We start from the raw sequence: 19,661 nt of genomic DNA on the forward strand, positions 1-19,661 counted from the left end.
GACCCTCAGGCCCGCTCTTCCGGCCGCCCTCGGGGCATCTGGGCGCCGCTTTCCGAGGGCTCCGCCTCCCCGCCACAAGCCCCGCCCCCGCCGGCCTATTCTTCCCGGTCGCCCCGCCCCTGCGGCCCCTGCGGCTTCAGCGGCCTCCCTCGGGCTCCGAGCCCTGCCCCCAGCTCCGCCTCTCCCTGCACTCCCGCCCCGCCCCGCCCCGTCGCCTTCCTCAGAGACCAAGGCCAGGTCCCTACCGCAGCCAGCAGGAGGGAGGGAGCAGGAGGCGGCGGCGGAGGGGGAGGGGAGAAGGGCGGGCTCCTCACGCCCAGCCTCGCGCTGCCCGTCCGTGGTCGCAGATTCGCCACAAACGGCCCGAGGACCCCTGCTCCCTACGCTGTGACTTCAGTCTCCAGAAACTCCCCCTCGAACATGGAGGCACACCCTGGACCTATGCGGTGTCCAGATGTCTTTTCCAGGTCCGTGGGATGGTCGCTCGCGCTTCAGCGGACAGGCGGAGAATCGTGGCGAAAGTGCGTCTATGCAGCGCCACGGGGCCACGTTTACCCTGGCGGACGCCGTCGCCGTCTCTGCTGCTGCCGCCGCTGCCACAGCCTTTGCCGCCACGGTCTCTCTGCCGCTGTTCCTGTGCCGCCTCCGGGAGCCCCCTTATCGTCCGGACGGCACCGAGTTCCCAGGCCAGAAGACCCCAAAGCTCGGGAAACGCGTGGGTGCTTGCGGAACTGCGACACTGGGGCGCCGGCGGGACCGGGAGCGGCAGGGGTCAGCGCGGGAAGCCGGGCCAGAGCGTGCGGGGCAGGAGCCGGGGTGGCCAGCTCCGCGTCCCGGAGTCCGGGTCCCCCTTCCTGGTCCGTCCTTCCCCGCCGGCTTCCCCACGCGGGGTCGGAGCCCCGGCGGGCGCCCCCGGCGATGAGCCCGGACTGGAGGTGGCCGGTGAGTACCGGCCGGGGCCGGGCGGCAGTACCCGCGGAGAAGGGGCCACCCCGGCGAGGCGCGCTGGGCGCCTCCTGGGCCCCCGGGCGGGGAGGGCTGACAGGCCATTCGTTCGCGGCGACAGCGTGTGTCCTCTGGGGCGGCCTGGGCCAGCGGCAGGAGGGAAGCCTTGTCTGACTTGGTACACTCGATAAAAAGGAAGCGGCGCAGCATCCGGGAGACCGGCTCGGCAGCACGGCCCTGGTCCCACCCCCGTCCCCTACCCACTTCCTTCAGCTCCTGGAGTTCCCAGGAGTAGCTTCCTCCAGACCTCTGGGCCCCAGAGCTTTGAGAGCTAAGTTCTGGTCACACCTTTGTGCTTCTGACACCAGGTCCCCGGGGGCACTGTGCCAGTTCGGGAACCAGGCCAGCAAAGCCAGAGCGGCAGCGCTCACCAGGGACCCGGCTTGGAAAGAGTTGAGCTTGTTTGTGCCTGTAATTGGTTTAGTGTTTAAAGGCACCGCAGCAGGTAGGAAATAGAAGTGAGTTGGCGCTGACTTGGAAGCCAGAGGCTGTCGACAGAGGACTAGCGCTGCCACTCTCATGGTTAAGCCTCAGGAGAAGGAGGCTGAGAGTCAGTGTTTTTCAGGGCGGTCAGGCAGGCCTTGCATTGGTGGTCCCAAGGATCCTGGTTCAACTCGTTCTGAGAGAAACTGGGGCAGTGACCGACTGAGCTGGGCTCTCTGGGGTTTGGTGCCATCTGCTGTCTACTCACCCAGGAACATGGGGTGGGGAGGGTTAGCCCTTGAGAACCCTGGAACGTAATGCTAGATTTTTGTGTTCTGTTTGTGCCCTCAGGGCAAGCACTTGGTAGACCCCCCGTTAATGTTGCATGACCCTGTAAATGAGGAAATCAGTGCAGTCTGTGCCTTTTTCCCTGGGTAAATGACCATTTTCACATGGCCTCTCCCTATATCTCCCCACCCAGTTCCAGGGCTAGGCTGAGGATCCCCATAGAGACAGACCTTAGCAGTGCACTGATTATGCCATGGTTTTTGTTGGAATCTAGGACTCAATCGTTGGCCCCTCACTCAGGCTTACACATAGGCAACTTTTATCCTTAATCTGATCTTCCTCAACTCCCAAACTGGTGGTCTTCTCACTCAGTTATTCATTCAACAGGCTTTTCATTTATTTGCCAAGGCTTGAAAGGCCAGTGCTTGCTAATACCTGGGGATTTAGAAATAGTCTACTATTTCTAAATAGTAGACCTAATAGTAGGTCTGCTGTCTACTAGGAGAAGACAGAACTAGAAAATGCCACACTGGAGGTGAGAATAGAATGCTGTAGAAACAGTTTTTCCACAGGAGAGTCAAAGAAGCCATAATGAAAGTGTCATTTGAACCAGGTTTTGAAGACTTGATTTGTAGGAGCCCACCAACATTCCTAATAGAGAGAGAGCCTTTGTGCCTTGAGAGGGTGTTACATTCAGGGAATGGTAGGCTGCTGTGTGTGTGTGTGTGTAGACAACTCTAACTTCTAAGGAGACTCTAGGAAGGAATCCCTTGACTGTTACCCTAAGAAGCTGGGGAGCAACGGGAGGCTTTAGTCACGTCATTGGTGTGATCACTCTTGTCATTGAGACACAGGCAGGATGACCGAGCAATAGGTCTTGAGGACCTGTGCCAAGACTTGGTAGAGGAGCTGGCACTTGGAGATGCTCTAAAGAGAGGCTGGCCAGGACACGTGAGAAGGAGGGCTGGAGAAAGTGGGCTGTGGTGCAGGGGCTGAAAGCTCTCGTCAGGCCTGTGCTAACTGATCTGTGTATTCTAGATGTGACAGCATGGGGGTGGACTTTGACGTGAAGACCTTCTGCCACAACTTGCGGGCAACTAAGCCACCATATGAATGCCCTGTGGAGACCTGCCGCAAGGTTTACAAGAGTTACAGTGGTATTGAGTACCACCTGTACCACTATGACCACGACAGCCCACCCCCCCCACAGCAGACCCCCCTGCGCAAGCACAAAAAGAAAGGGCGCCAGTCACGACCAGCCAATAAGCAGTCACCCAGCCCCTCTGAGGTCTCACAGTCACCAGGCCGAGAGGTGATGAGTTATGCTCAGGCCCAGCGCATGGTAGAGGTGGACCTGCATGGCCGTGTCCACCGCATCAGCATCTTTGACAACCTAGATGTGGTATCAGAGGATGAGGAGGCCCCTGAGGAGGCCCCAGAGAACAGCAGCAACAAGGAGAACTCGGAGACACCCGCGGCTACACCTAAGTCAGGCAAGCATAAGAACAAGGAGAAACGCAAGGACTCCAACCACCACCACCACAGCGCTCCCGCCAGTGCTGCTCCCAAACTGCCTGAGGTGGTGTATCGGGAGCTGGAGCAAGACACCCCTGACGCACCGCCCCGGCCCACTTCCTACTACCGGTAAGGCGGCCACCACCTCCTCCCTCTAGAAAACTAGTCAAGACCAAGAGAGGTGACAGCCTGACAGGAAACAGCACTAGCCCTGCCCAGGGGGTGTGAACTGTCCCTTAGTGCTATGGCACATGCCGGGTCCCGAGTTGCGTGCTTTGAAGCCATCTCTCCCAGCCCCCCCCCTTTTTATTGTTATTAAGGTTTGGTTTTGGGTTTTTGGTTTTTTTGGGGGGGTTGTTTGTTTGTTTTGATTTTTTTGAGACAGGATTTATCTGTGTAACACTCATGGCTGTCCTGGAACTTAACTATGTAGACCAGGTTGGCCTTGAACCAACAGATCCAACTGCCTCTGCCTCCCAAGTGCTGGGCTTAAAGGTGTGCGCCACCACTGCCTGGCTTGTTTTTGTTTTGTTGTGGTTTGTTGGTTTTGAGACAGTTTCACTGTTTTTCGGACTGGCTGGAACTCACTGTGTAGCCCAGGCTAACCTTGAGCTGACAAGCAAGCCACGTACCTTTTGCCTTCTGAATGTTCTATGACATTGCAATCAGCTGTAGCCACCTCTTTGTTCTCAGAACTCTCTCAAGCCGTCATTAGTCTCATTTCAGAAAGTGCCAGGCTTGTCAAAAGTCATTTGCTAGGAATCTCTGAGCTGAGGTTGAGACCCAAGTCCCCTGAGCGTCAAAGCCACAGTGTTCCCCTGCACCCAACATCCCAGCTCTGATTTCTGACCCTTTCTACCTTTTCAATGCATGGCCATGGCCTGGTGTTCTAGAAGCCTCCTCTGCAGCAGGTGCAGTGTTCCTCCCTAGGGCAGAAGACATTGGCTTCAGAAGACTAAATAAGTCAGTGATGGAATTTCCCTACTGTTCTGTTACTGTAACCTGTCCTTTAACAGCTTTGTAAGCAGTATTTCCATTGCTGACATAGTACCTTTCTGGATCTTTTATTTATTTCATTTATTTTTTTTTCCTTTGTATTCCATTCCTTCTAAGAGCTAGTCATGGTGGCTCCTATTGAAGTTGCAGACATTCTTAATTTTTAAAAAAATCTTTGTTTACATTTATTTGTGTGTCTGCACATGGCTTGCATCCTAGCACCTGTGGCAGCTGGAGGACTACTTGTCCGGTCAGTTCTGTCTACCATGCAGGCCCAGGTCCCAGGATAGGATAGGACGTAGCTCATCGGGTTGGTAGCAAGCCCCTTTACCCACTTAACTGGCTGGCTGGCCCTGAAGCCACAGACATAATAAAGCTAATTCCTTTAACATGAGAAGATAAAAAAAGATGTGTGGAGGTGAGCTATATGTAGAGATCTCAGCCACAGGATGTTATCAAAACCAAGTGTAAAGGCCTTGGGGTCCTGGCCCCCAAAGCCAGGAGAGCAGTTTGTCCCCTCGTCTTTACTGTGCAGGCTGTGTGAGGAGCAGCTTTTGCTAAAGGTGCAGTCCACTTGACAGTGCAGCGACTTGGGACGCGGTGACACAGCGTGCAGAGTACTTTCCTCGCCTTTCCTCTCTTGTCAGCCCAGGTCCCCTCTGGTTTCCTGATCTCTCTTTTCTCTTAGGATTTACTACCATGCTTCTTCACCCCGACAGGCCCCTCTTTGAGCCTTCCTCTCCTCCAGGGGCTCTTGGCCTGCTGCATCACCTGTCTCACAGGCCGCCCAGCCCAGCTTACTCAGCTCCTTCTCTCCCTCCCCCACAGTCGCTGTTCTCCTGGGATCAGCTCTTTTCTCCAGAGGAGCGGTTTTCAGCTGGTGTGTTACAGTCAGTTGGGGGTTATGTTGTTGTAATTATCACAGCTAGCAAAATTCCCCATGTTTTGGAAATGATTTACTTTTGTAAAAACTTGAAGGTTTGAGGTTATCACTCTAATAACACCATTTTCTCTTGCTCAAATTCCAGTTCACTTCTTGAGGGGGAGGAAGAAGGTGGTGTGTCAGTTAGTATGCCAGAAATTGTACATGACACACAGCCCACCTATCTGTGCCACAGTCTGTAATCTGGGAGCCTGTGGGAGTGTGTTATGTGCCATCACATACTGTCATGTGTCATGGCAGAAGAACAGGCAAGACCTTATGTTTAAGAGAACTAGTGCCAGCCCTAGAACCATCCAGCTGCTGCACGTCAGCTCTGATCATACCCTTATTCTCGGAGCACAGGTTGAGCTCACCTTGGGAAAGAGGGTGAGGGCTAAGGAAGAAGCTGCCTTCTACACATATTTTATCTCTCTGCTCCCTGCCACCCCCAAAATGCCTTTCAATTGAACAACACTGAGGACCTATTTCTGTACAGTGAATCAGACATGATCTCTGCCTCTGTCTAGAGAAGGAGTTAGGCACAAACAGCTATAATTCAAGGCACAGTGGGTTAGGGCTATACAAAAGCTAATAATAAAGTTGACATATATTGAATACTTACTCCATGCGAAGCACTATTCTAAGTGTTTCCCTTTATTAACTCATTTCCTGCGCACAACAGCAACAATATTAGCATTGCTACTCTATTGATAAGGAAACCAAGGCAGAGAGCTTAAGAGCTGAAGGTCATAACTGTCATGCAGAGATCAAGCAAATGGCCCCAGAGTTTCTGTGCACCTAGCCTGCTTGGAAATCCATTTTCCGTTTGTAGAGAGGAAGTATCATTCTGCTAGAACATGCTGTGTACCACATGATTTAGCCACCCCACTCCCCTTAAATACAGGGTCTCGTGTATCCTAGGCTGGCCTCCAACTCACAGTGTAGTAGCTTTGAACTCTTGATTCTTCTGCCTCTACCTCTTGAGTGCTAGGATTTACAGCCCTGTCATCTCACCTGGTTTTATGGGGTGCCAGGGACTGAACCAGCACTTTATGCCTGTTAGGCAAGTACTCTACCAACTGAGTATATCACCAGCTCCTTAGCCATTCACTTTTGTAATGCTATTCAAAGTTATCATTTACTGAATATAGCCCTCATTGTTTTGTCAGGAAAGCTTTGATACAGGGCAGAGCAGTGCTGTCCTGAACATGCAGAGTGGCAAAGTTTAAAATCAGGTGTGTTAAAAGCCAAACTCCTATTCTTCTCTTGTTCTCTATAGTTGACAGTGCTATAGTCTGGGGGGCTAAGGCAGGACTGGGTGGGTGTTTGCTGTGTCACAGCCCCTGGAGCAGCCCTGTGCTCTAGGTCTGCTGGCTCAGAGAGCGCCACAGTGGATCTGAAAAGGCCGGGGCCCAGCTCTGCCATTCCCCGGTGTTACGACCTATCTGTGATAGGTCACTAACAATTTTTCTCAGAGCTTCACTTTCTTCATCACAAATGCAGATGATAAGAACACTGATCTGCTAGCTGTAATGAGAAGAGATGTAACTTGGCCTGGTGCCTGGCCCATAGTAAATGCCCAGTCAGTCGTAGCTATTATTATCTTTCAAGGCTATCCAGAGAATAAACACAGTATGTAGCATTTGAGAGACCCCTAGCACCTTCTGAAAGAACAACCATGGTATCTTTGGTATTTGTCAGCTTTGCTAAAGCAGGCCTGTATTCATTTGCCAATGCTGTCCAAGGAACTGCCTTCCTCTGTCTGTACAATCCCCCATATTCCCATGATGGGCCCTCACTGTTCCAACATTGCCCCTTTTAGGCATCTAGCTGAGCCTCTATACTTCAAGGAAGACAGCATCATATGACAGCCACAACATGAGTACTAGAGTGATAGGCCAGTGTTTATGACCAAACTTTAGGGCACTCTTACAAGTAAGTTAACTTCCCCCACATTTAAGTTTCCTTTTCTGCAAGACAGAAATGATTCTGTTATCTATGAATGTAGGGTTAAGGTAGGGCTAGAATGAGACATGTGTATATGGGCAGAGGCTGGGTGCTTGGAGGGAAGCACAATGCTTTGTCTGGAGGGAAAAGATATGAGCCATGTGATGCCAAACTACCTGTGTACACTTCAGGTACATCGAGAAGTCTGCAGAGGAGCTGGATGAGGAAGTAGAGTATGACATGGACGAGGAGGACTACATCTGGCTAGATATCATGAATGAGCGACGGAAGACCGAGGGTGTGAGTCCTATCCCGCAGGAGATCTTTGAGTACCTAATGGACCGGTTGGAGAAGGAGTCCTACTTTGAGAGTCACAATAAAGGTGACCCCAATGCACTAGTGGATGAAGATGCCGTGTGCTGTATCTGCAATGATGGCGAGTGCCAGAATAGCAATGTCATCCTCTTCTGTGACATGTGCAACTTGGCTGTGCACCAAGAGTGCTACGGTGTCCCCTATATCCCTGAGGGCCAGTGGCTGTGCCGCCGCTGCTTGCAGTCACCTTCTCGTGCAGTGGACTGTGCTCTGTGCCCCAATAAGGGTGGTGCCTTTAAGCAGACAGATGATGGCCGCTGGGCCCACGTGGTGTGTGCCTTGTGGATCCCTGAGGTCTGCTTTGCCAACACAGTCTTCCTAGAACCTATTGACAGCATTGAGCACATCCCACCAGCCCGCTGGAAGCTCACCTGCTACATTTGCAAACAGCGGGGCTCTGGAGCCTGCATCCAGTGCCACAAGGCCAACTGCTACACAGCCTTCCATGTGACATGTGCCCAGCAGGCTGGCCTTTACATGAAGATGGAACCTGTGCGGGAGACAGGTGCTAATGGCACCTCCTTTAGCGTCCGCAAGACAGCCTACTGTGACATCCACACACCCCCAGGTTCTGCTCGTCGCCTGCCTGCCCTATCCCACAGTGAGGGGGAGGAGGAGGAGGATGAAGAAGAAGATGAGGGTAAGAGCTGGAGCTCAGAGAAGGTCAAGAAGGCCAAGGCCAAGTCCCGGATTAAGATGAAGAAAGCCCGGAAGATCTTGGCAGAGAAGCGGGCAGCAGCGCCTGTGGTGTCTGTGCCCTGCATTCCGCCACACAGGTACATGTGCAGCTGTGGGCAGGAAGGGGAGGGGAGAAGCCCTCAGAGGGACTGTGGGGCCTAAGTAGAGTGGCCGGCTTGCCTTCCTGTCAGAGCTGTGTGGGAATGAAAAAGTAAATGTAAAGAGGTGATCTTAGGTAAGTCACCTACCTGACTTTTGCATTAGGAGCCAGAAACTCTGAATTTTATCTGGCAGACGAAGCATGTATTTAAGCTGCCCTTCTTTTTGATGGTGTGGTTTGTTAAGATGAAAGAGCCACCGAAGAAAAATGGTCTTCCCATGAAAGAATCAATGAAAAGTGGGGAGAAGGCTCAGAAAGTTGTGAAGGGACTGGGATGCAGCTCCGTTGTCCGATGTGCTTAGTTAGTATCCATAGGGATCTGGGTTCAGTCCCCAGCACAGGAAAGAAAAAGTGCATGACATGTTTAACTTGATCATGCACCAGAAATCAGAAATGCTAGTGTCCTCTATGTTCCTAAGGGCCACCTTCCCATACTGTAGACTGCCCTGTGGAGTGCTGCTCAGTCAGCTGTGATTGTCAGTTGTTTTCAGCTGCCTTGTGTTGTCTGGTTGATCTCACTATAGGTTTCTCTCCTTGTGATTTATCTTCACTTGATCTTAGCAAAAAGGCCAGCAAGGGATGGGGTATGTTGTCTTCTCCACAGTCTCAGTCCAAGAGGTCAGAGTCTAACTGTGCCCTGGGCTGCTGTGGCTTAGCAGACTTAGGGCAGACTGATGTTCTGCTTAGTGCCGAGAGCTTGGTTTCCTCGGCTGTGTTGTACCAACCACTCAAGGCACTGTTGATTATGCCTTAAGCCCAGAATTCCAAGCTGCTCCTTCTCCTCTTCCTCTTTCTTCTTTTCTTTTTGAGATAGAATCTCTTGTAATAGGCTGGGTTTGAATTTCATATAAAGCCAAAGATTACCTCAAGCTTCTGGGTCCTTTTGCCTCCATCTCTGGAGTGCTGGGATTACAGGTGTGAGCTACTACTATTCCTGGTTTTCCAGACCTTTCTGATAAGCGTAATAGCCCCCACTGTCCTCATTCAGGAACTCTTACTGGCAGTTCAGGACCTAGCAGATTTTTTCTTTGTTCCCTGGTTCCCAGACTCAGTAAGATCACCAACCGCCTGACCATCCAGAGAAAGAGCCAGTTCATGCAGAGGCTACACAGCTACTGGACTCTGAAACGACAGTCACGGAATGGGGTCCCACTACTCCGGCGGCTGCAGACACACCTTCAGTCTCAGAGGAACTGTGATCAAGTCGGGGTACCGTGTCCAAATCCCTGTGGGCTGTGGAAACTAGGACCAAAAGGGCAAGGACCAAAATTTGTAGTGATAGCCTCCAGCATCCAAGTGCTTAGGATTTTTCCACCTTTAAATTAGCCCCCAAAGCAGGCTCAGCATGAAATCTATATATTACCAGGTTGGTGGAAAGGCATCATTCCTGTGTGTTCATTAATTCAACAAACATCGAGCATTATCTTGGTGCTAGACCCTGGTAACACATAGATGGAGGTGCTACTGATAAATTACTGGGCTTCCTCCTTGGACTTGCCTTGCCCTTGGCCTAGGTTTCCTGCACTCCTCTTCTGGACTCTCCTCTGGCTCTCTCACCATCTGATACCCCTTTTACCTCTACAGAGAGATTCTGAAGATAAGAACTGGGCCCTCAAAGAACAGCTCAAGTCTTGGCAGCGGCTCCGGCATGACCTAGAGCGAGCTCGGCTGCTGGTGGAGTTGATACGCAAGCGAGAGAAACTCAAAAGGGAGACGGTGAGTGCTCCTGGGCCAGCCCTGGTCCTCAAAGCAGAGCACTGCTCTGGAGGAGGGAGAGTGGATGGCCCTGGATGGGAAGCACCAAGGCCCATACTGGCACGGAGTGCCCTAGCACTGTGTGCTTTTAGGCCTGTGGGAGGGAAGCTGCGGATCAAAGGAGGAGGCTGCACAGACTCCTTCCCTCGGACCCAGGCAGCTCAGCCAGGAGTTCAAGGAAGGGGAACCAAAGTAGATAGAGACAGCTTCTTTCGTGGGGCCTGGGTGAGAAAAGCAGGTTCCTAAGCCATCAGGGACCATCGCCTTTGACCTCTGCTGAGAGACTAGCCAGGGCCTGGCTGATCCAGCCTTTTTGTGTGCCAGATCAAGATCCAGCAGATTGCCATGGAAATGCAGCTGACCCCTTTTCTCATCCTCCTCCGAAAAACCTTGGAGCAGCTCCAAGAGAAGGACACAGGCAACATCTTCAGCGAGCCGGTCCCTCTGTCTGAGGTAACCGAATTGGACGAAGTAAGAATCCCTTCCCCTCGCTCCAACTTCTTTCTCTTCTTCTCCCAGTTGGACCCCTGCTGCAGGTCTGGCCCAGGGACTAGGTGGGGACCGTCAAGGGTTCGGTGGCTCTGGGGCAGGACGAACTAGAGCTACATGTATCACCTGGACCCTTGTCTTGTCCTATCACACCCCGAGAACTCAGAATGGGAAGCCATCTGCACTCCTTCCCCAGAGTCTGCCAGATGAGTGATCACAGGCAGGAAGATATTCTCAGGGTGCTCAACCCTGGAATGGGAATTTTGGAAGGCTCAGAATCTAAAGAGCCAGCTCTGAAGCCCTAGGTTCATTTTCTCTCTGAAAGGTATAAAATGAGACATGTGAGGCAGCAGCCTTACCGCAAGCCTTATGATGAGCAGAAAGAACAGTAAGAATACAAGGTGATACAATTTTTAGAGAATTCTCATGGCCTTTCCCCTCCCCCTTTTTTCCCCTCCTTAAAGCTGCTCATGGTTCCAGGAAATAGATTTGCCTTCGTTTTCATCACGACTTTTCAGGAGAGGAAAAGAAGGCCTAGAGAGGTTAAGAGACTACCAAGGTCACACAGCCTGTAACTAGTAAAGTCAGGACTAGAACTTCCCTTGTACTACATGCCTGCCTCTTAACTGTGGTGGGAGGCGGTTGCTAGATGCATTTCTTGGGGGCTGTTAAGAGTAGGGTTTGGGGGAATAAGAACAGATTTCCACTTAGACACTTGCCCTGCTTTCCCAGGTACCTGACTACCTAGACCACATCAAAAAGCCTATGGACTTTTTCACCATGAAGCAGAACTTGGAGGCTTATCGCTACTTGAACTTTGATGATTTTGAGGAGGACTTCAATCTCATTGTCAGCAACTGCCTAAAGTATAATGCCAAGGACACCATCTTCTACAGGGCAGCGGTTCGACTCCGTGAGCAGGGTGGTGCTGTGCTCCGTCAGGCCCGGCGCCAGGCAGAAAAAATGGGCATTGACTTTGAGACAGGCATGCATATCCCTCACAACCTAGCCGGAGAAGAGGCCCCACACCATACTGAAGATGGTGGGTGATGAGTCATCTGCATGCGTAGAGGCCAATGCCAGAGATGGACAGCTTTCCAAAAGTCCCTCCCTGGGAACAGGCAGTACAGGCAGCTGGGCTGAGCAGCAGCAGGCTATTCCCAGGAATGTTCCCAAGAAGCCAGGCTTGGTGACTGGATAGCTGGGCCACCATTGTACATACTAGGTTGCCATTTTACAGCTCTTCCTAGGAGAAGCCAATGGGAAGAGTGGGTTCCTGCTGCCTGCCCAGGTTCAAGGGGCCCAATGGGCTACCCTGAGTCTGACCTTTCTCCCCCCCAACTCTCCCTGGCAGCAGAGGAAGAGCGGCTGGTCCTGCTGGAGAACCAGAAACACCTGCCAGTAGAAGAGCAGCTGAAGTTGTTGCTGGAACGGCTGGATGAAGTCAACGCCAGCAAGCAGAGTGTGGGCCGTTCCCGGCGTGCAAAAATGATCAAGAAAGAGATGACGGCATTGCGGCGGAAGCTTGCTCACCAGCGGGAGACTGGCCGGGATGGGCCTGAGCGTCATGGCCCCTCCAGCAGGGGCAATCTGACACCCCACCCAGCAGCCTGTGACAAGGATGGACAGACAGACAGTGCTGCAGAAGAGAGCAGCAGCCAGGAGACAAGCAAAGGTCTGAACCCCATAGCAAGATGGACCCCAAAGCAAGTCAGACTTTGGCTCTGCAGTACATACACAGCCCTGCTGTGCCCTAGCCAGAGGTCCTTCCTACAAAACTAGCTGCTGTACTTTCTCCTTCATTCCCCAGTCAGGGGCCTCTTAGCTGCCTCTCTAGCTGTTGGTATGAGTCATTCTGAATCCCCAGCCCCCAAATCCTCCAATTCCAGACAGAGTAATGATCGTATATTCCTAGGGTGTGACCCTGGACATCTACCCTTCCTTCTCACGTCAGGCCCATCACCAACTCTCCTTCTCTCTTTCTCTGCTCCAGGCCTGGGTCCCAACATGTCCTCAACCCCCGCACATGAGGTGGGCAGGAGAACCTCAGTTCTGTTCTCCAAAAAGAACCCGAAGACAGCTGGACCGCCCAAGAGGCCGGGCCGGCCCCCCAAAAACCGGGAGAGCCAGATGACCCCCAGCCACGGAGGCAGTCCTGTGGGGCCCCCCCAGCTCCCCATCATGGGGTCCCTGCGTCAGCGCAAGCGGGGTAGGAGCCCCCGGCCCAGTTCGAGCTCAGACAGCGACAGTGATAAGTCCACAGAAGACCCCCCAATGGGTGAGCCTCCTCATCACCCAGCCCCTGCCCCAAGAGAGTGAGCCGAGCTGCCATTCTTCCTAGTGTACTTGGAGCTCTCCCTTTATTTCTCTGTAAAAGACAGCTAGAAGGGCCCTTAGGAGTCCTTTCATTCCACCCCCTCACCCTTCATTTGTGAAAACCGAGACCCAAAGATCCAAGCCAGGTCCCAGTCAAGCCCCCCTCCCTCTTACCACTTTCCCTCTTCTCTTCTTCCCTTCCTGGGGAACTTCCTGCCTTTTCAGTCCTTTGTGTCTTTAGGCCGGGGAAGGGAAGGTCAGTGCAGAGCCTGGCCCACTGCGGTACCAACTGCTCAGAGCTATCTCTGCTGGCCAAGGCTGGAGGAACTTTTCAGCCCAGAAAGAGAACCCAGACTCACTCCACCTTACCCCATGTTGGCTCTGCTCTCCATCTTTCTGACCAGTTGGTTCCTTCCCTCCTCCTTTCCCCTCCAAGACTTACCAGCCAATGGCTTCAGCAGTGGGAACCAGCCGGTGAAGAAGAGTTTCTTGGTGTACCGTAATGACTGCAACCTTCCCCGGAGCAGCTCAGACTCTGAGTCCAGCAGCAGCAGCAGCAGCAGTGCCGCCTCAGACAGGACCAGGTACTGACTAGCCCTGCAGATGGGAGGCAGCCATTTCAGTCCAGAGGAAGGAGTTCACATCCAAGTGTCCCTACAAAATAAATGGGATGGATCAGTCACCCTAACAGAACAGAGGACACTGTCTTAGGTTAAACTGATGCTTTAGAGAAATGCAAACTGGCGCCTTATAGCTGGGATTTGGCCTTCAGACATACTTTATTTTGGCCACAAAGATGTTTCTAATAACTGAATACAGGGACTGGAGAGATGGCTCAGCAGTTAAGAGAACTGGCTGTTCTTCCAGAGGACCCTGGTCCAATTCCCAGCACCCACATAGTGTAGCTCCAGTTCCAGGGGGATCTGATACCCTCTTCTGGCTTCCACAGGCACTGTATACACATGGTACACAGACATACATGAAGGCAAAATACCCATGCAGATAAATAGAAGGTGGTGGTGGTGGGGGGGGAATAGGATTAAATTTATTTAAAAGCAAAAAACTGAGTCCACATAAAATTTTCAGTCTCTGTATTCTCTTTAAAAATCAGAGGATCAAGCTGTGTGGTGGTGGTGGTGGTTCACACATTTAATCCCAGCACTCAGGAGCAGAGGCAGGGGGAATCTCTGTGAGTTCAAGGCCAGCCTAGTCTACAGAGTGAGTTCTAGGACAACCATGGCTACACAGAGAAACCCTGTCTCAAAAAAGCAGGGGGAAAAAATCAGATCAGCTGTGTGCTCATACCTCTAACCTCAGCACTTAGGATGGTGAGGTAGGATTTCTGCAAGTTCCAGGCCGGCCATGGCTACCTGTGTAGCAAGACCCTGTCTCAAGGAATGGGGATGTAGCTCCTTTGTGGAACACTTATCTAGCTTGTGTGAGGCCTAGAATCAATCTCAAGTACTTCAGAACAATAAATTATAATAGAGGATCTGGCAGCTCTGGTTGGTGTTGCTTATAGACAGGCATGGTTTCCGCTCAGGGACTGATTACTAGCCTGATCCCTCAGAGTGCATGAGTTGCAAACTTCATACAGCCTCTGCTTTTCAGAAGTCTAGGTTTGGGTGCTTAACAAGGAGAGGACCCCTGCCATGAAATTCCCCATTTCCCCTCTGACTTGCATTCTGATTGGCTTCCTACAGCACAACACCTTCAAAACAAGGCCGGGGCAAGCCCTCCTTCTCTCGGGGCACATTCCCAGAGGACAGCAGTGAAGATACCTCAGGCACTGAGAATGAGGCCTACTCCGTGGGCACTGGCCGCGGCGTGGGCCACAGCAGTAAGTACCCTCACCCAAAGTCAGGGGTGCTGGGAACCCAATTTCAAGGCCTTGCCAGCCCCCCAGCTGCTGATCCGCCCCCTCTCTCCCATTCCTGTGAAGTGGTAAGAAAAAGTCTGGGTCGAGGAGCTGGCTGGCTGTCAGAGGATGAGGACTCCCCATTGGATGCTCTGGACCTTGTGTGGGCCAAATGCCGAGGTTATCCTTCATATCCAGCTCTGGTAAGCCATGGTTTCTCTTGTCCATACCCCTTGCTTTCCAGCCCTAGGACTGGGATTCCTAAGTGTAGCCTTGCCCCTTTCCCTGCCAAGCTACAGAGCATGGGGCTCCTTAGCAAGTGGACTGAAGATAGATGTAGCTTGAGTACCCCAGAGAGATCCCAGTCGGTTTCCCACCTCTCTCTATCTCTTCTCTTGCCCCCTAGGCTCTGAAATAATACAGCAGGGTCAACACTACAGTCCCAATAACATATTCTTCAGTTATAGTCTTCAAATTGTTGTATTATACCCTCAGATCATTGATCCAAAGATGCCCCGAGAAGGTATGTTCCACCATGGGGTTCCCATCCCTGTACCACCACTGGAGGTTCTAAAACTTGGGGAACAGATGACACAGGAAGCCAGAGAGCATCTCTACCTCGTTCTCTTCTTTGACAACAAACGAACCTGGTAAGGAAAGAGGGGTGCATTTGGTGTGACTTAAAGCCACAGATATAAATACAGCCATCTGTGATGTGGGGGCAGACTCCAAGAGACACAAATACAGATTAGGTTATTACAAAGTGTTGGGGGGCGTGGAATTAGAACAGCTCTAAGGAAAAGGGTGTGTTTGTCCTGAGTCTGATGGGCTGAGTGGGCAGTAGCTGGAAAACAGCTGGGACTAGAAACCAAAGGACCATCCATCAGCGACTGGCAAATTTAGGGTGGCTCCCTGCCCACACTCAGATGGCTTCTAGACTTATTTTTCCCCTTCTTCCTCTATAGTAACAAGATGGGGGGAAAGCAAGCATAGACCATTTCGGCTTTACACTCAGGAGGCAGCACTTGGAAAGACAGAGGCAGGCGGATCTCTGAGTTTGAGGCCAGCCTGGTCCATAGAGTGAGTTTCAGGATAGCCAGGGTTACACAAGAAAACATGTCTCAAAAAAAAAAAAAAAAATCGGTTTTAAATCCCTCTTATCAAATTTTTGTTAATTGCCTGCAGATGATAATCTGTATAGTCTCACTGAAACAGCTGGGACAAGATACCTATTTGAGGTTTTTTTCACCCATAAAATACTTTGTAGTTATGCTGTAGAATTAATATATCTTCCCAGTGAAAAAAAAATCACTCCTCACACCTAAGAAATTAATAAATGAAAGTCTCTTTAATAATAGCATGCAACTGGTTCTGGCTAATGCACAAAAGAGAACCAGCCTCAAATGGAACCTTTTACCAGCTTCTATAGGCCTTGGGCTTATACAGTCCACATACACTCTCATCCTTAAATCTCTTCCAGGTCATGGCCCCAGGTTACACTTTCAGAAATATACAGAGAGACAGGCGACTGCAATTCTAGCCACTTGAGCAGATGGGAAATTTATACAGCAAAGAATTTGCCGTAATTATTTAAGTACACCAGTGTTATTCTTTCCTGAATAGATGTGACCCAGAGTCATCTTGCCCACTTGGCAGAATTACGCTTTTTCTGATAAGAGGTCCACCTAATGGCAGATCAGGATGCCCTTAATAATGGCTGTCTCTTGCACTGCCACCTTAAGATGCCCCTTAGGGGAATGTTCTTTGCCATGGAGATGGGCCCAATGGCTGGTTTTCCATCAGTGTTGCCTCCTTTTGTTCTGGGGATGGAGATTAATTGGAAGTCAATCTTGGTGAACAAACATTAGCAGAAACATTTTCTCAACAACCTTAGACTGCCATAATGGTACAAAAGTTTCTTTCCTACGGTTTCTAATATGCCTAGTTAGTCCACTACTCACCTTCCAGTCATGTTGGAGACAAAACTCCTTCATCTAACTTCTACTTTGTGTAACTTAATATTTCCTAAGCAAGTCTTTTAGTAAATCCTTTAGAGCATCAATTTTATTACTTTAGGTTTCTCTTGTATCAGTTATTCCCCCTTGTATTAACTGAGAGTTATTCTCCTACTATGACTGTTGACTGGGCTCTTCTCAGCACACTACACAGTCCCTTGAGAGCAGGGTTGCTGAGAATCAGGCATTTCTAAATTTCCACACATGCAGTGTGGAAGGGCTAGTACTTGTTCACCCTGAACCTCACCGTGCCTCATCTCATCTTTACCTTGTCTGACAGGCAGTGGCTGCCTAGGACTAAACTCGTTCCTCTGGGTGTGAACCAGGATCTAGACAAAGAGAAGATGCTGGAGGGTCGCAAGTCCAACATCCGCAAGTCAGTGCAGATTGCCTACCACAGGGCTCTGCAGCACCGAAGCAAGGTGCAGGGTGAGCAGAGCAGCGAGACCAGCGACAGTGACTGATGCTGGCAGAGCCCAACTACAGTGCTCTGTGACCTCTCTCCTGCCTGCCCTTTGCTCACTGTCCTGGAGTGGTGCCGCCCTCTGCACTGATTCATTCCTGGTCTTGGGGCCAGTCTCAGGGGAAGTTGGGTAGGGGAGGTCCCTCCTGCCCTGAGTGCAGCTGGACTGTACAAAACACTCCAAGGGCTCATGGCTACTCAGTGCAAGGAGAGGAGAGGTTCCACAGGTCAGTAAGAGCTCTAGACCTCATGGCGTTGTAGGGCAGGGTGGGGGGCCATACCACCACCCCTACCTGCTTCTGCCAGGGGACTCCATTAACTGCCTAGAGGCCTGAGGCCCTTGCAGGTGGTAAGGTAAGCCAGCATTATCCCAGCCTAGCAGTGGGATTGATGTCTGTCTAGCCTGGAAGAGGGGCACTAGGTGACCCCTCCCCTGCTGTTGTAAATACTGTAATTATTGGAGAATTTAAATTATTCTCATTTGTAACTGCGTTTCCGGGTCGCGCCAGAGTCATTTGGTACTAAAAAAGAGAAAAAGAAAAAAAAAAAAAAAAAGAATGGAGCTTGTCTCTACTTCTTTTCTTTTTCCCATAGAATCCCCTACCTTTCAAACTGGTTTGTATTTATTTCAAAGGAAGAAAATATATTGATTCTTAGAAAATAAAGTCTACTTAGAATTCTTTTTTCTTGCCTTCTACCAGGGCAAAAGGATTCAGAGGGATAGATCTGTGCCTCGTGGATGGGACATAATGTGCATGCTAGTCATAAGACAACACATCAGCAAGCTGGGTATGGTGGCACAGTCCTGTAATCCCTGGACTTGAGGTGCTGAGGCAGGAGGATTGCCGGGAGTTCAAGGTCGGGCAGAAAGCTCCCATTTCCCATGCACTGAATGTCAGGCACTGCCCTAAGTACCTGTAAATACATAACTTGTTTCTAATCCCTGCAGTCCTATGGGGTGGGCTAACTAGTATTAGGCCAGCCACCTCCACATTGACAGGCCCATAGTAAGTACCTTTAGTTAGTCCACTGTTGTGTAATCCTCACAGTAATTATGGGGTGGGTTCATAGCAGGTTAGTTATCTCAGATGCTGAAGTTGAGAAAAATGAACTAACTTGCCAGAGTGCCTACAACTGAGAGGTTGCAGCTAGGAATTAAACTCAGGTCCACTAGTTGGGAAGGCTGGCTCTTCAGCTAGCATGCTAAAACCAGATGAATCCACTGCTGATTTCCTTTGTGGATTCCAAATGCTTCAAGTCCTTTGTTAGGACCATAGCTAAGCCTTTCCAACACTACACGTGGGACCATAATTGGAAACAGTAGGGTTGTACAAGACGGAAACACTTGATGGAGGGAATGCCTTCTAAGTGCCAAGCGCCTGTGAGGTGACGTGCCTATAGATGAGGTGACCAAAGTAAAATACAGCTGCCTGAGGCCTTGCAGGTCGTTGGGAGTGAACGGAGACAAAAGACCCCATTGGTGTGATGTTTGCTTAGTGTGCTCTAGCAGGTGTGCTGTTCCTTGCTGTGCATAGGACACAGATGAATCAGAAGCTGACTTTACCCTTGAATTTGTAGTCCAAAAATTTAGATCCAACCCCCAGAATCTCTATGCTAAGTGGAAAATGTCCTAGTGTGTCAGACTAATATCTCAAGTTCATGTCTCCTGGCCCTCAGCATTTTTTCGTATCTTCGAGAAAATTGTGATATACTCATTTTTGGGTTAAGGTGGCTGGTGCTGGTAATTAAATTGGTCCGTTAGGCTGTCTGCGGGCCACATACTGGTACTTGGACTCGGTGAACCCCAAAGCGAGCCCATACACAAGCCCTGTTCACGCGGCGTGTGTGTGGGCAGAAGATTGGGTCTACCGAAGGGACGTGCCCAGATGGAAGGGGTAGCTGCGACCGCACGATGGGCCGAGACTGGACTCTGAAGCCTGGGAGGAAGGCCGAGAGGGCGCATTCAGGGCCGCACGGCGGGAGATGGAGGGGACAGCGCTGGCTGACAAGAGGACTCTCTGGGATTCACTCACACTGCCTCAAAAGAGGCTCGGTGGAGAAAGGATGAGGTTCTTTCGGTTTGTTTCTTGAGACGGGATCACGCCATGTAGCCCAGCCTACTTCAGCCTCGAAGGTGCGGCCATCCTCCCGCCTCTGCCTACCGAGTGCTGGGACGCTGAGTGCCACCACGCCCTGCAGGGTGGGCTCCAGAGCGGGCCGGCCCAGGGAGTCGCTGCCCTGAGATCGCACCGAGGGCCCTGAGACGGCAGAGTCCGGCCGCGGGCGGCCAATGGCCAGCAGCGAGGCCCGCAAGCCAACCGCTTAGGCGCCTCACAGGCCCGCCCACTCCGCCACATCCGAGTTCTCATTGGCGCCTCTCACTTTCTCCTCGGATTGGCTACCTCTAGGATCAACTAAGCAGGCTAGGATCTACTTCCGGTGACAGTCAGGTGGGA

General features: G+C 51.3%; 1 protein-coding gene and 1 long non-coding RNA gene across 12 annotated transcripts in view; one reads left to right on the plus strand and one right to left on the minus strand.

The window, feature by feature from the left end:
• Positions 1–19,604, minus strand: part of LOC121828082 (uncharacterized) — a 42,227-nt gene extending 22,623 nt beyond the window's left edge. For all 3 annotated transcript variants that reach the window (XR_013050067.1, XR_013050066.1, XR_013050065.1), the window contains exons 1-2: positions 19,368–19,604; positions 13,312–13,523 (exon numbers count right to left, since the gene is read on the minus strand). This is a non-coding gene — a long non-coding RNA (uncharacterized LOC121828082). The remainder of the gene's footprint in view (positions 1–13,311; positions 13,524–19,367) is intronic.
• On the plus strand, positions 802–17,870 carry Brpf1 (bromodomain and PHD finger containing 1). 9 transcript variants are annotated; one of them, XM_006997811.4, is made up of 14 exons: positions 802–942; positions 2,755–3,360; positions 7,288–8,247; positions 9,356–9,518; positions 9,894–10,025; positions 10,389–10,535; positions 11,286–11,595; positions 11,908–12,228; positions 12,547–12,831; positions 13,306–13,453; positions 14,573–14,709; positions 14,812–14,930; positions 15,223–15,377; positions 17,023–17,870. In XM_006997811.4, the coding sequence occupies exons 2-14, from the start codon at positions 2,765–2,767 to the stop codon at positions 17,204–17,206; spliced, it is 3,657 nt and encodes a 1,218-aa protein (XP_006997873.1). In that variant the 5' UTR covers positions 802–942; positions 2,755–2,764; the 3' UTR covers positions 17,207–17,870. The 9 variants fall into 9 exon arrangements, with proteins under 9 accessions (XP_006997873.1, XP_015846284.1, XP_015846285.1 ...); XM_015990798.3 differs by having other exon boundaries at positions 11,911–12,228; XM_015990799.3 differs by having other exon boundaries at positions 10,389–10,517.
• Positions 19,605–19,661: the final 57 nt, after the last annotated feature.

The sequence above is a fragment of the Peromyscus maniculatus genome, chromosome 3 (genome assembly GCF_049852395.1).
Source record: "Peromyscus maniculatus bairdii isolate BWxNUB_F1_BW_parent chromosome 3, HU_Pman_BW_mat_3.1, whole genome shotgun sequence".
Lineage (NCBI taxonomy): Eukaryota > Metazoa > Chordata > Mammalia > Rodentia > Cricetidae > Peromyscus > Peromyscus maniculatus.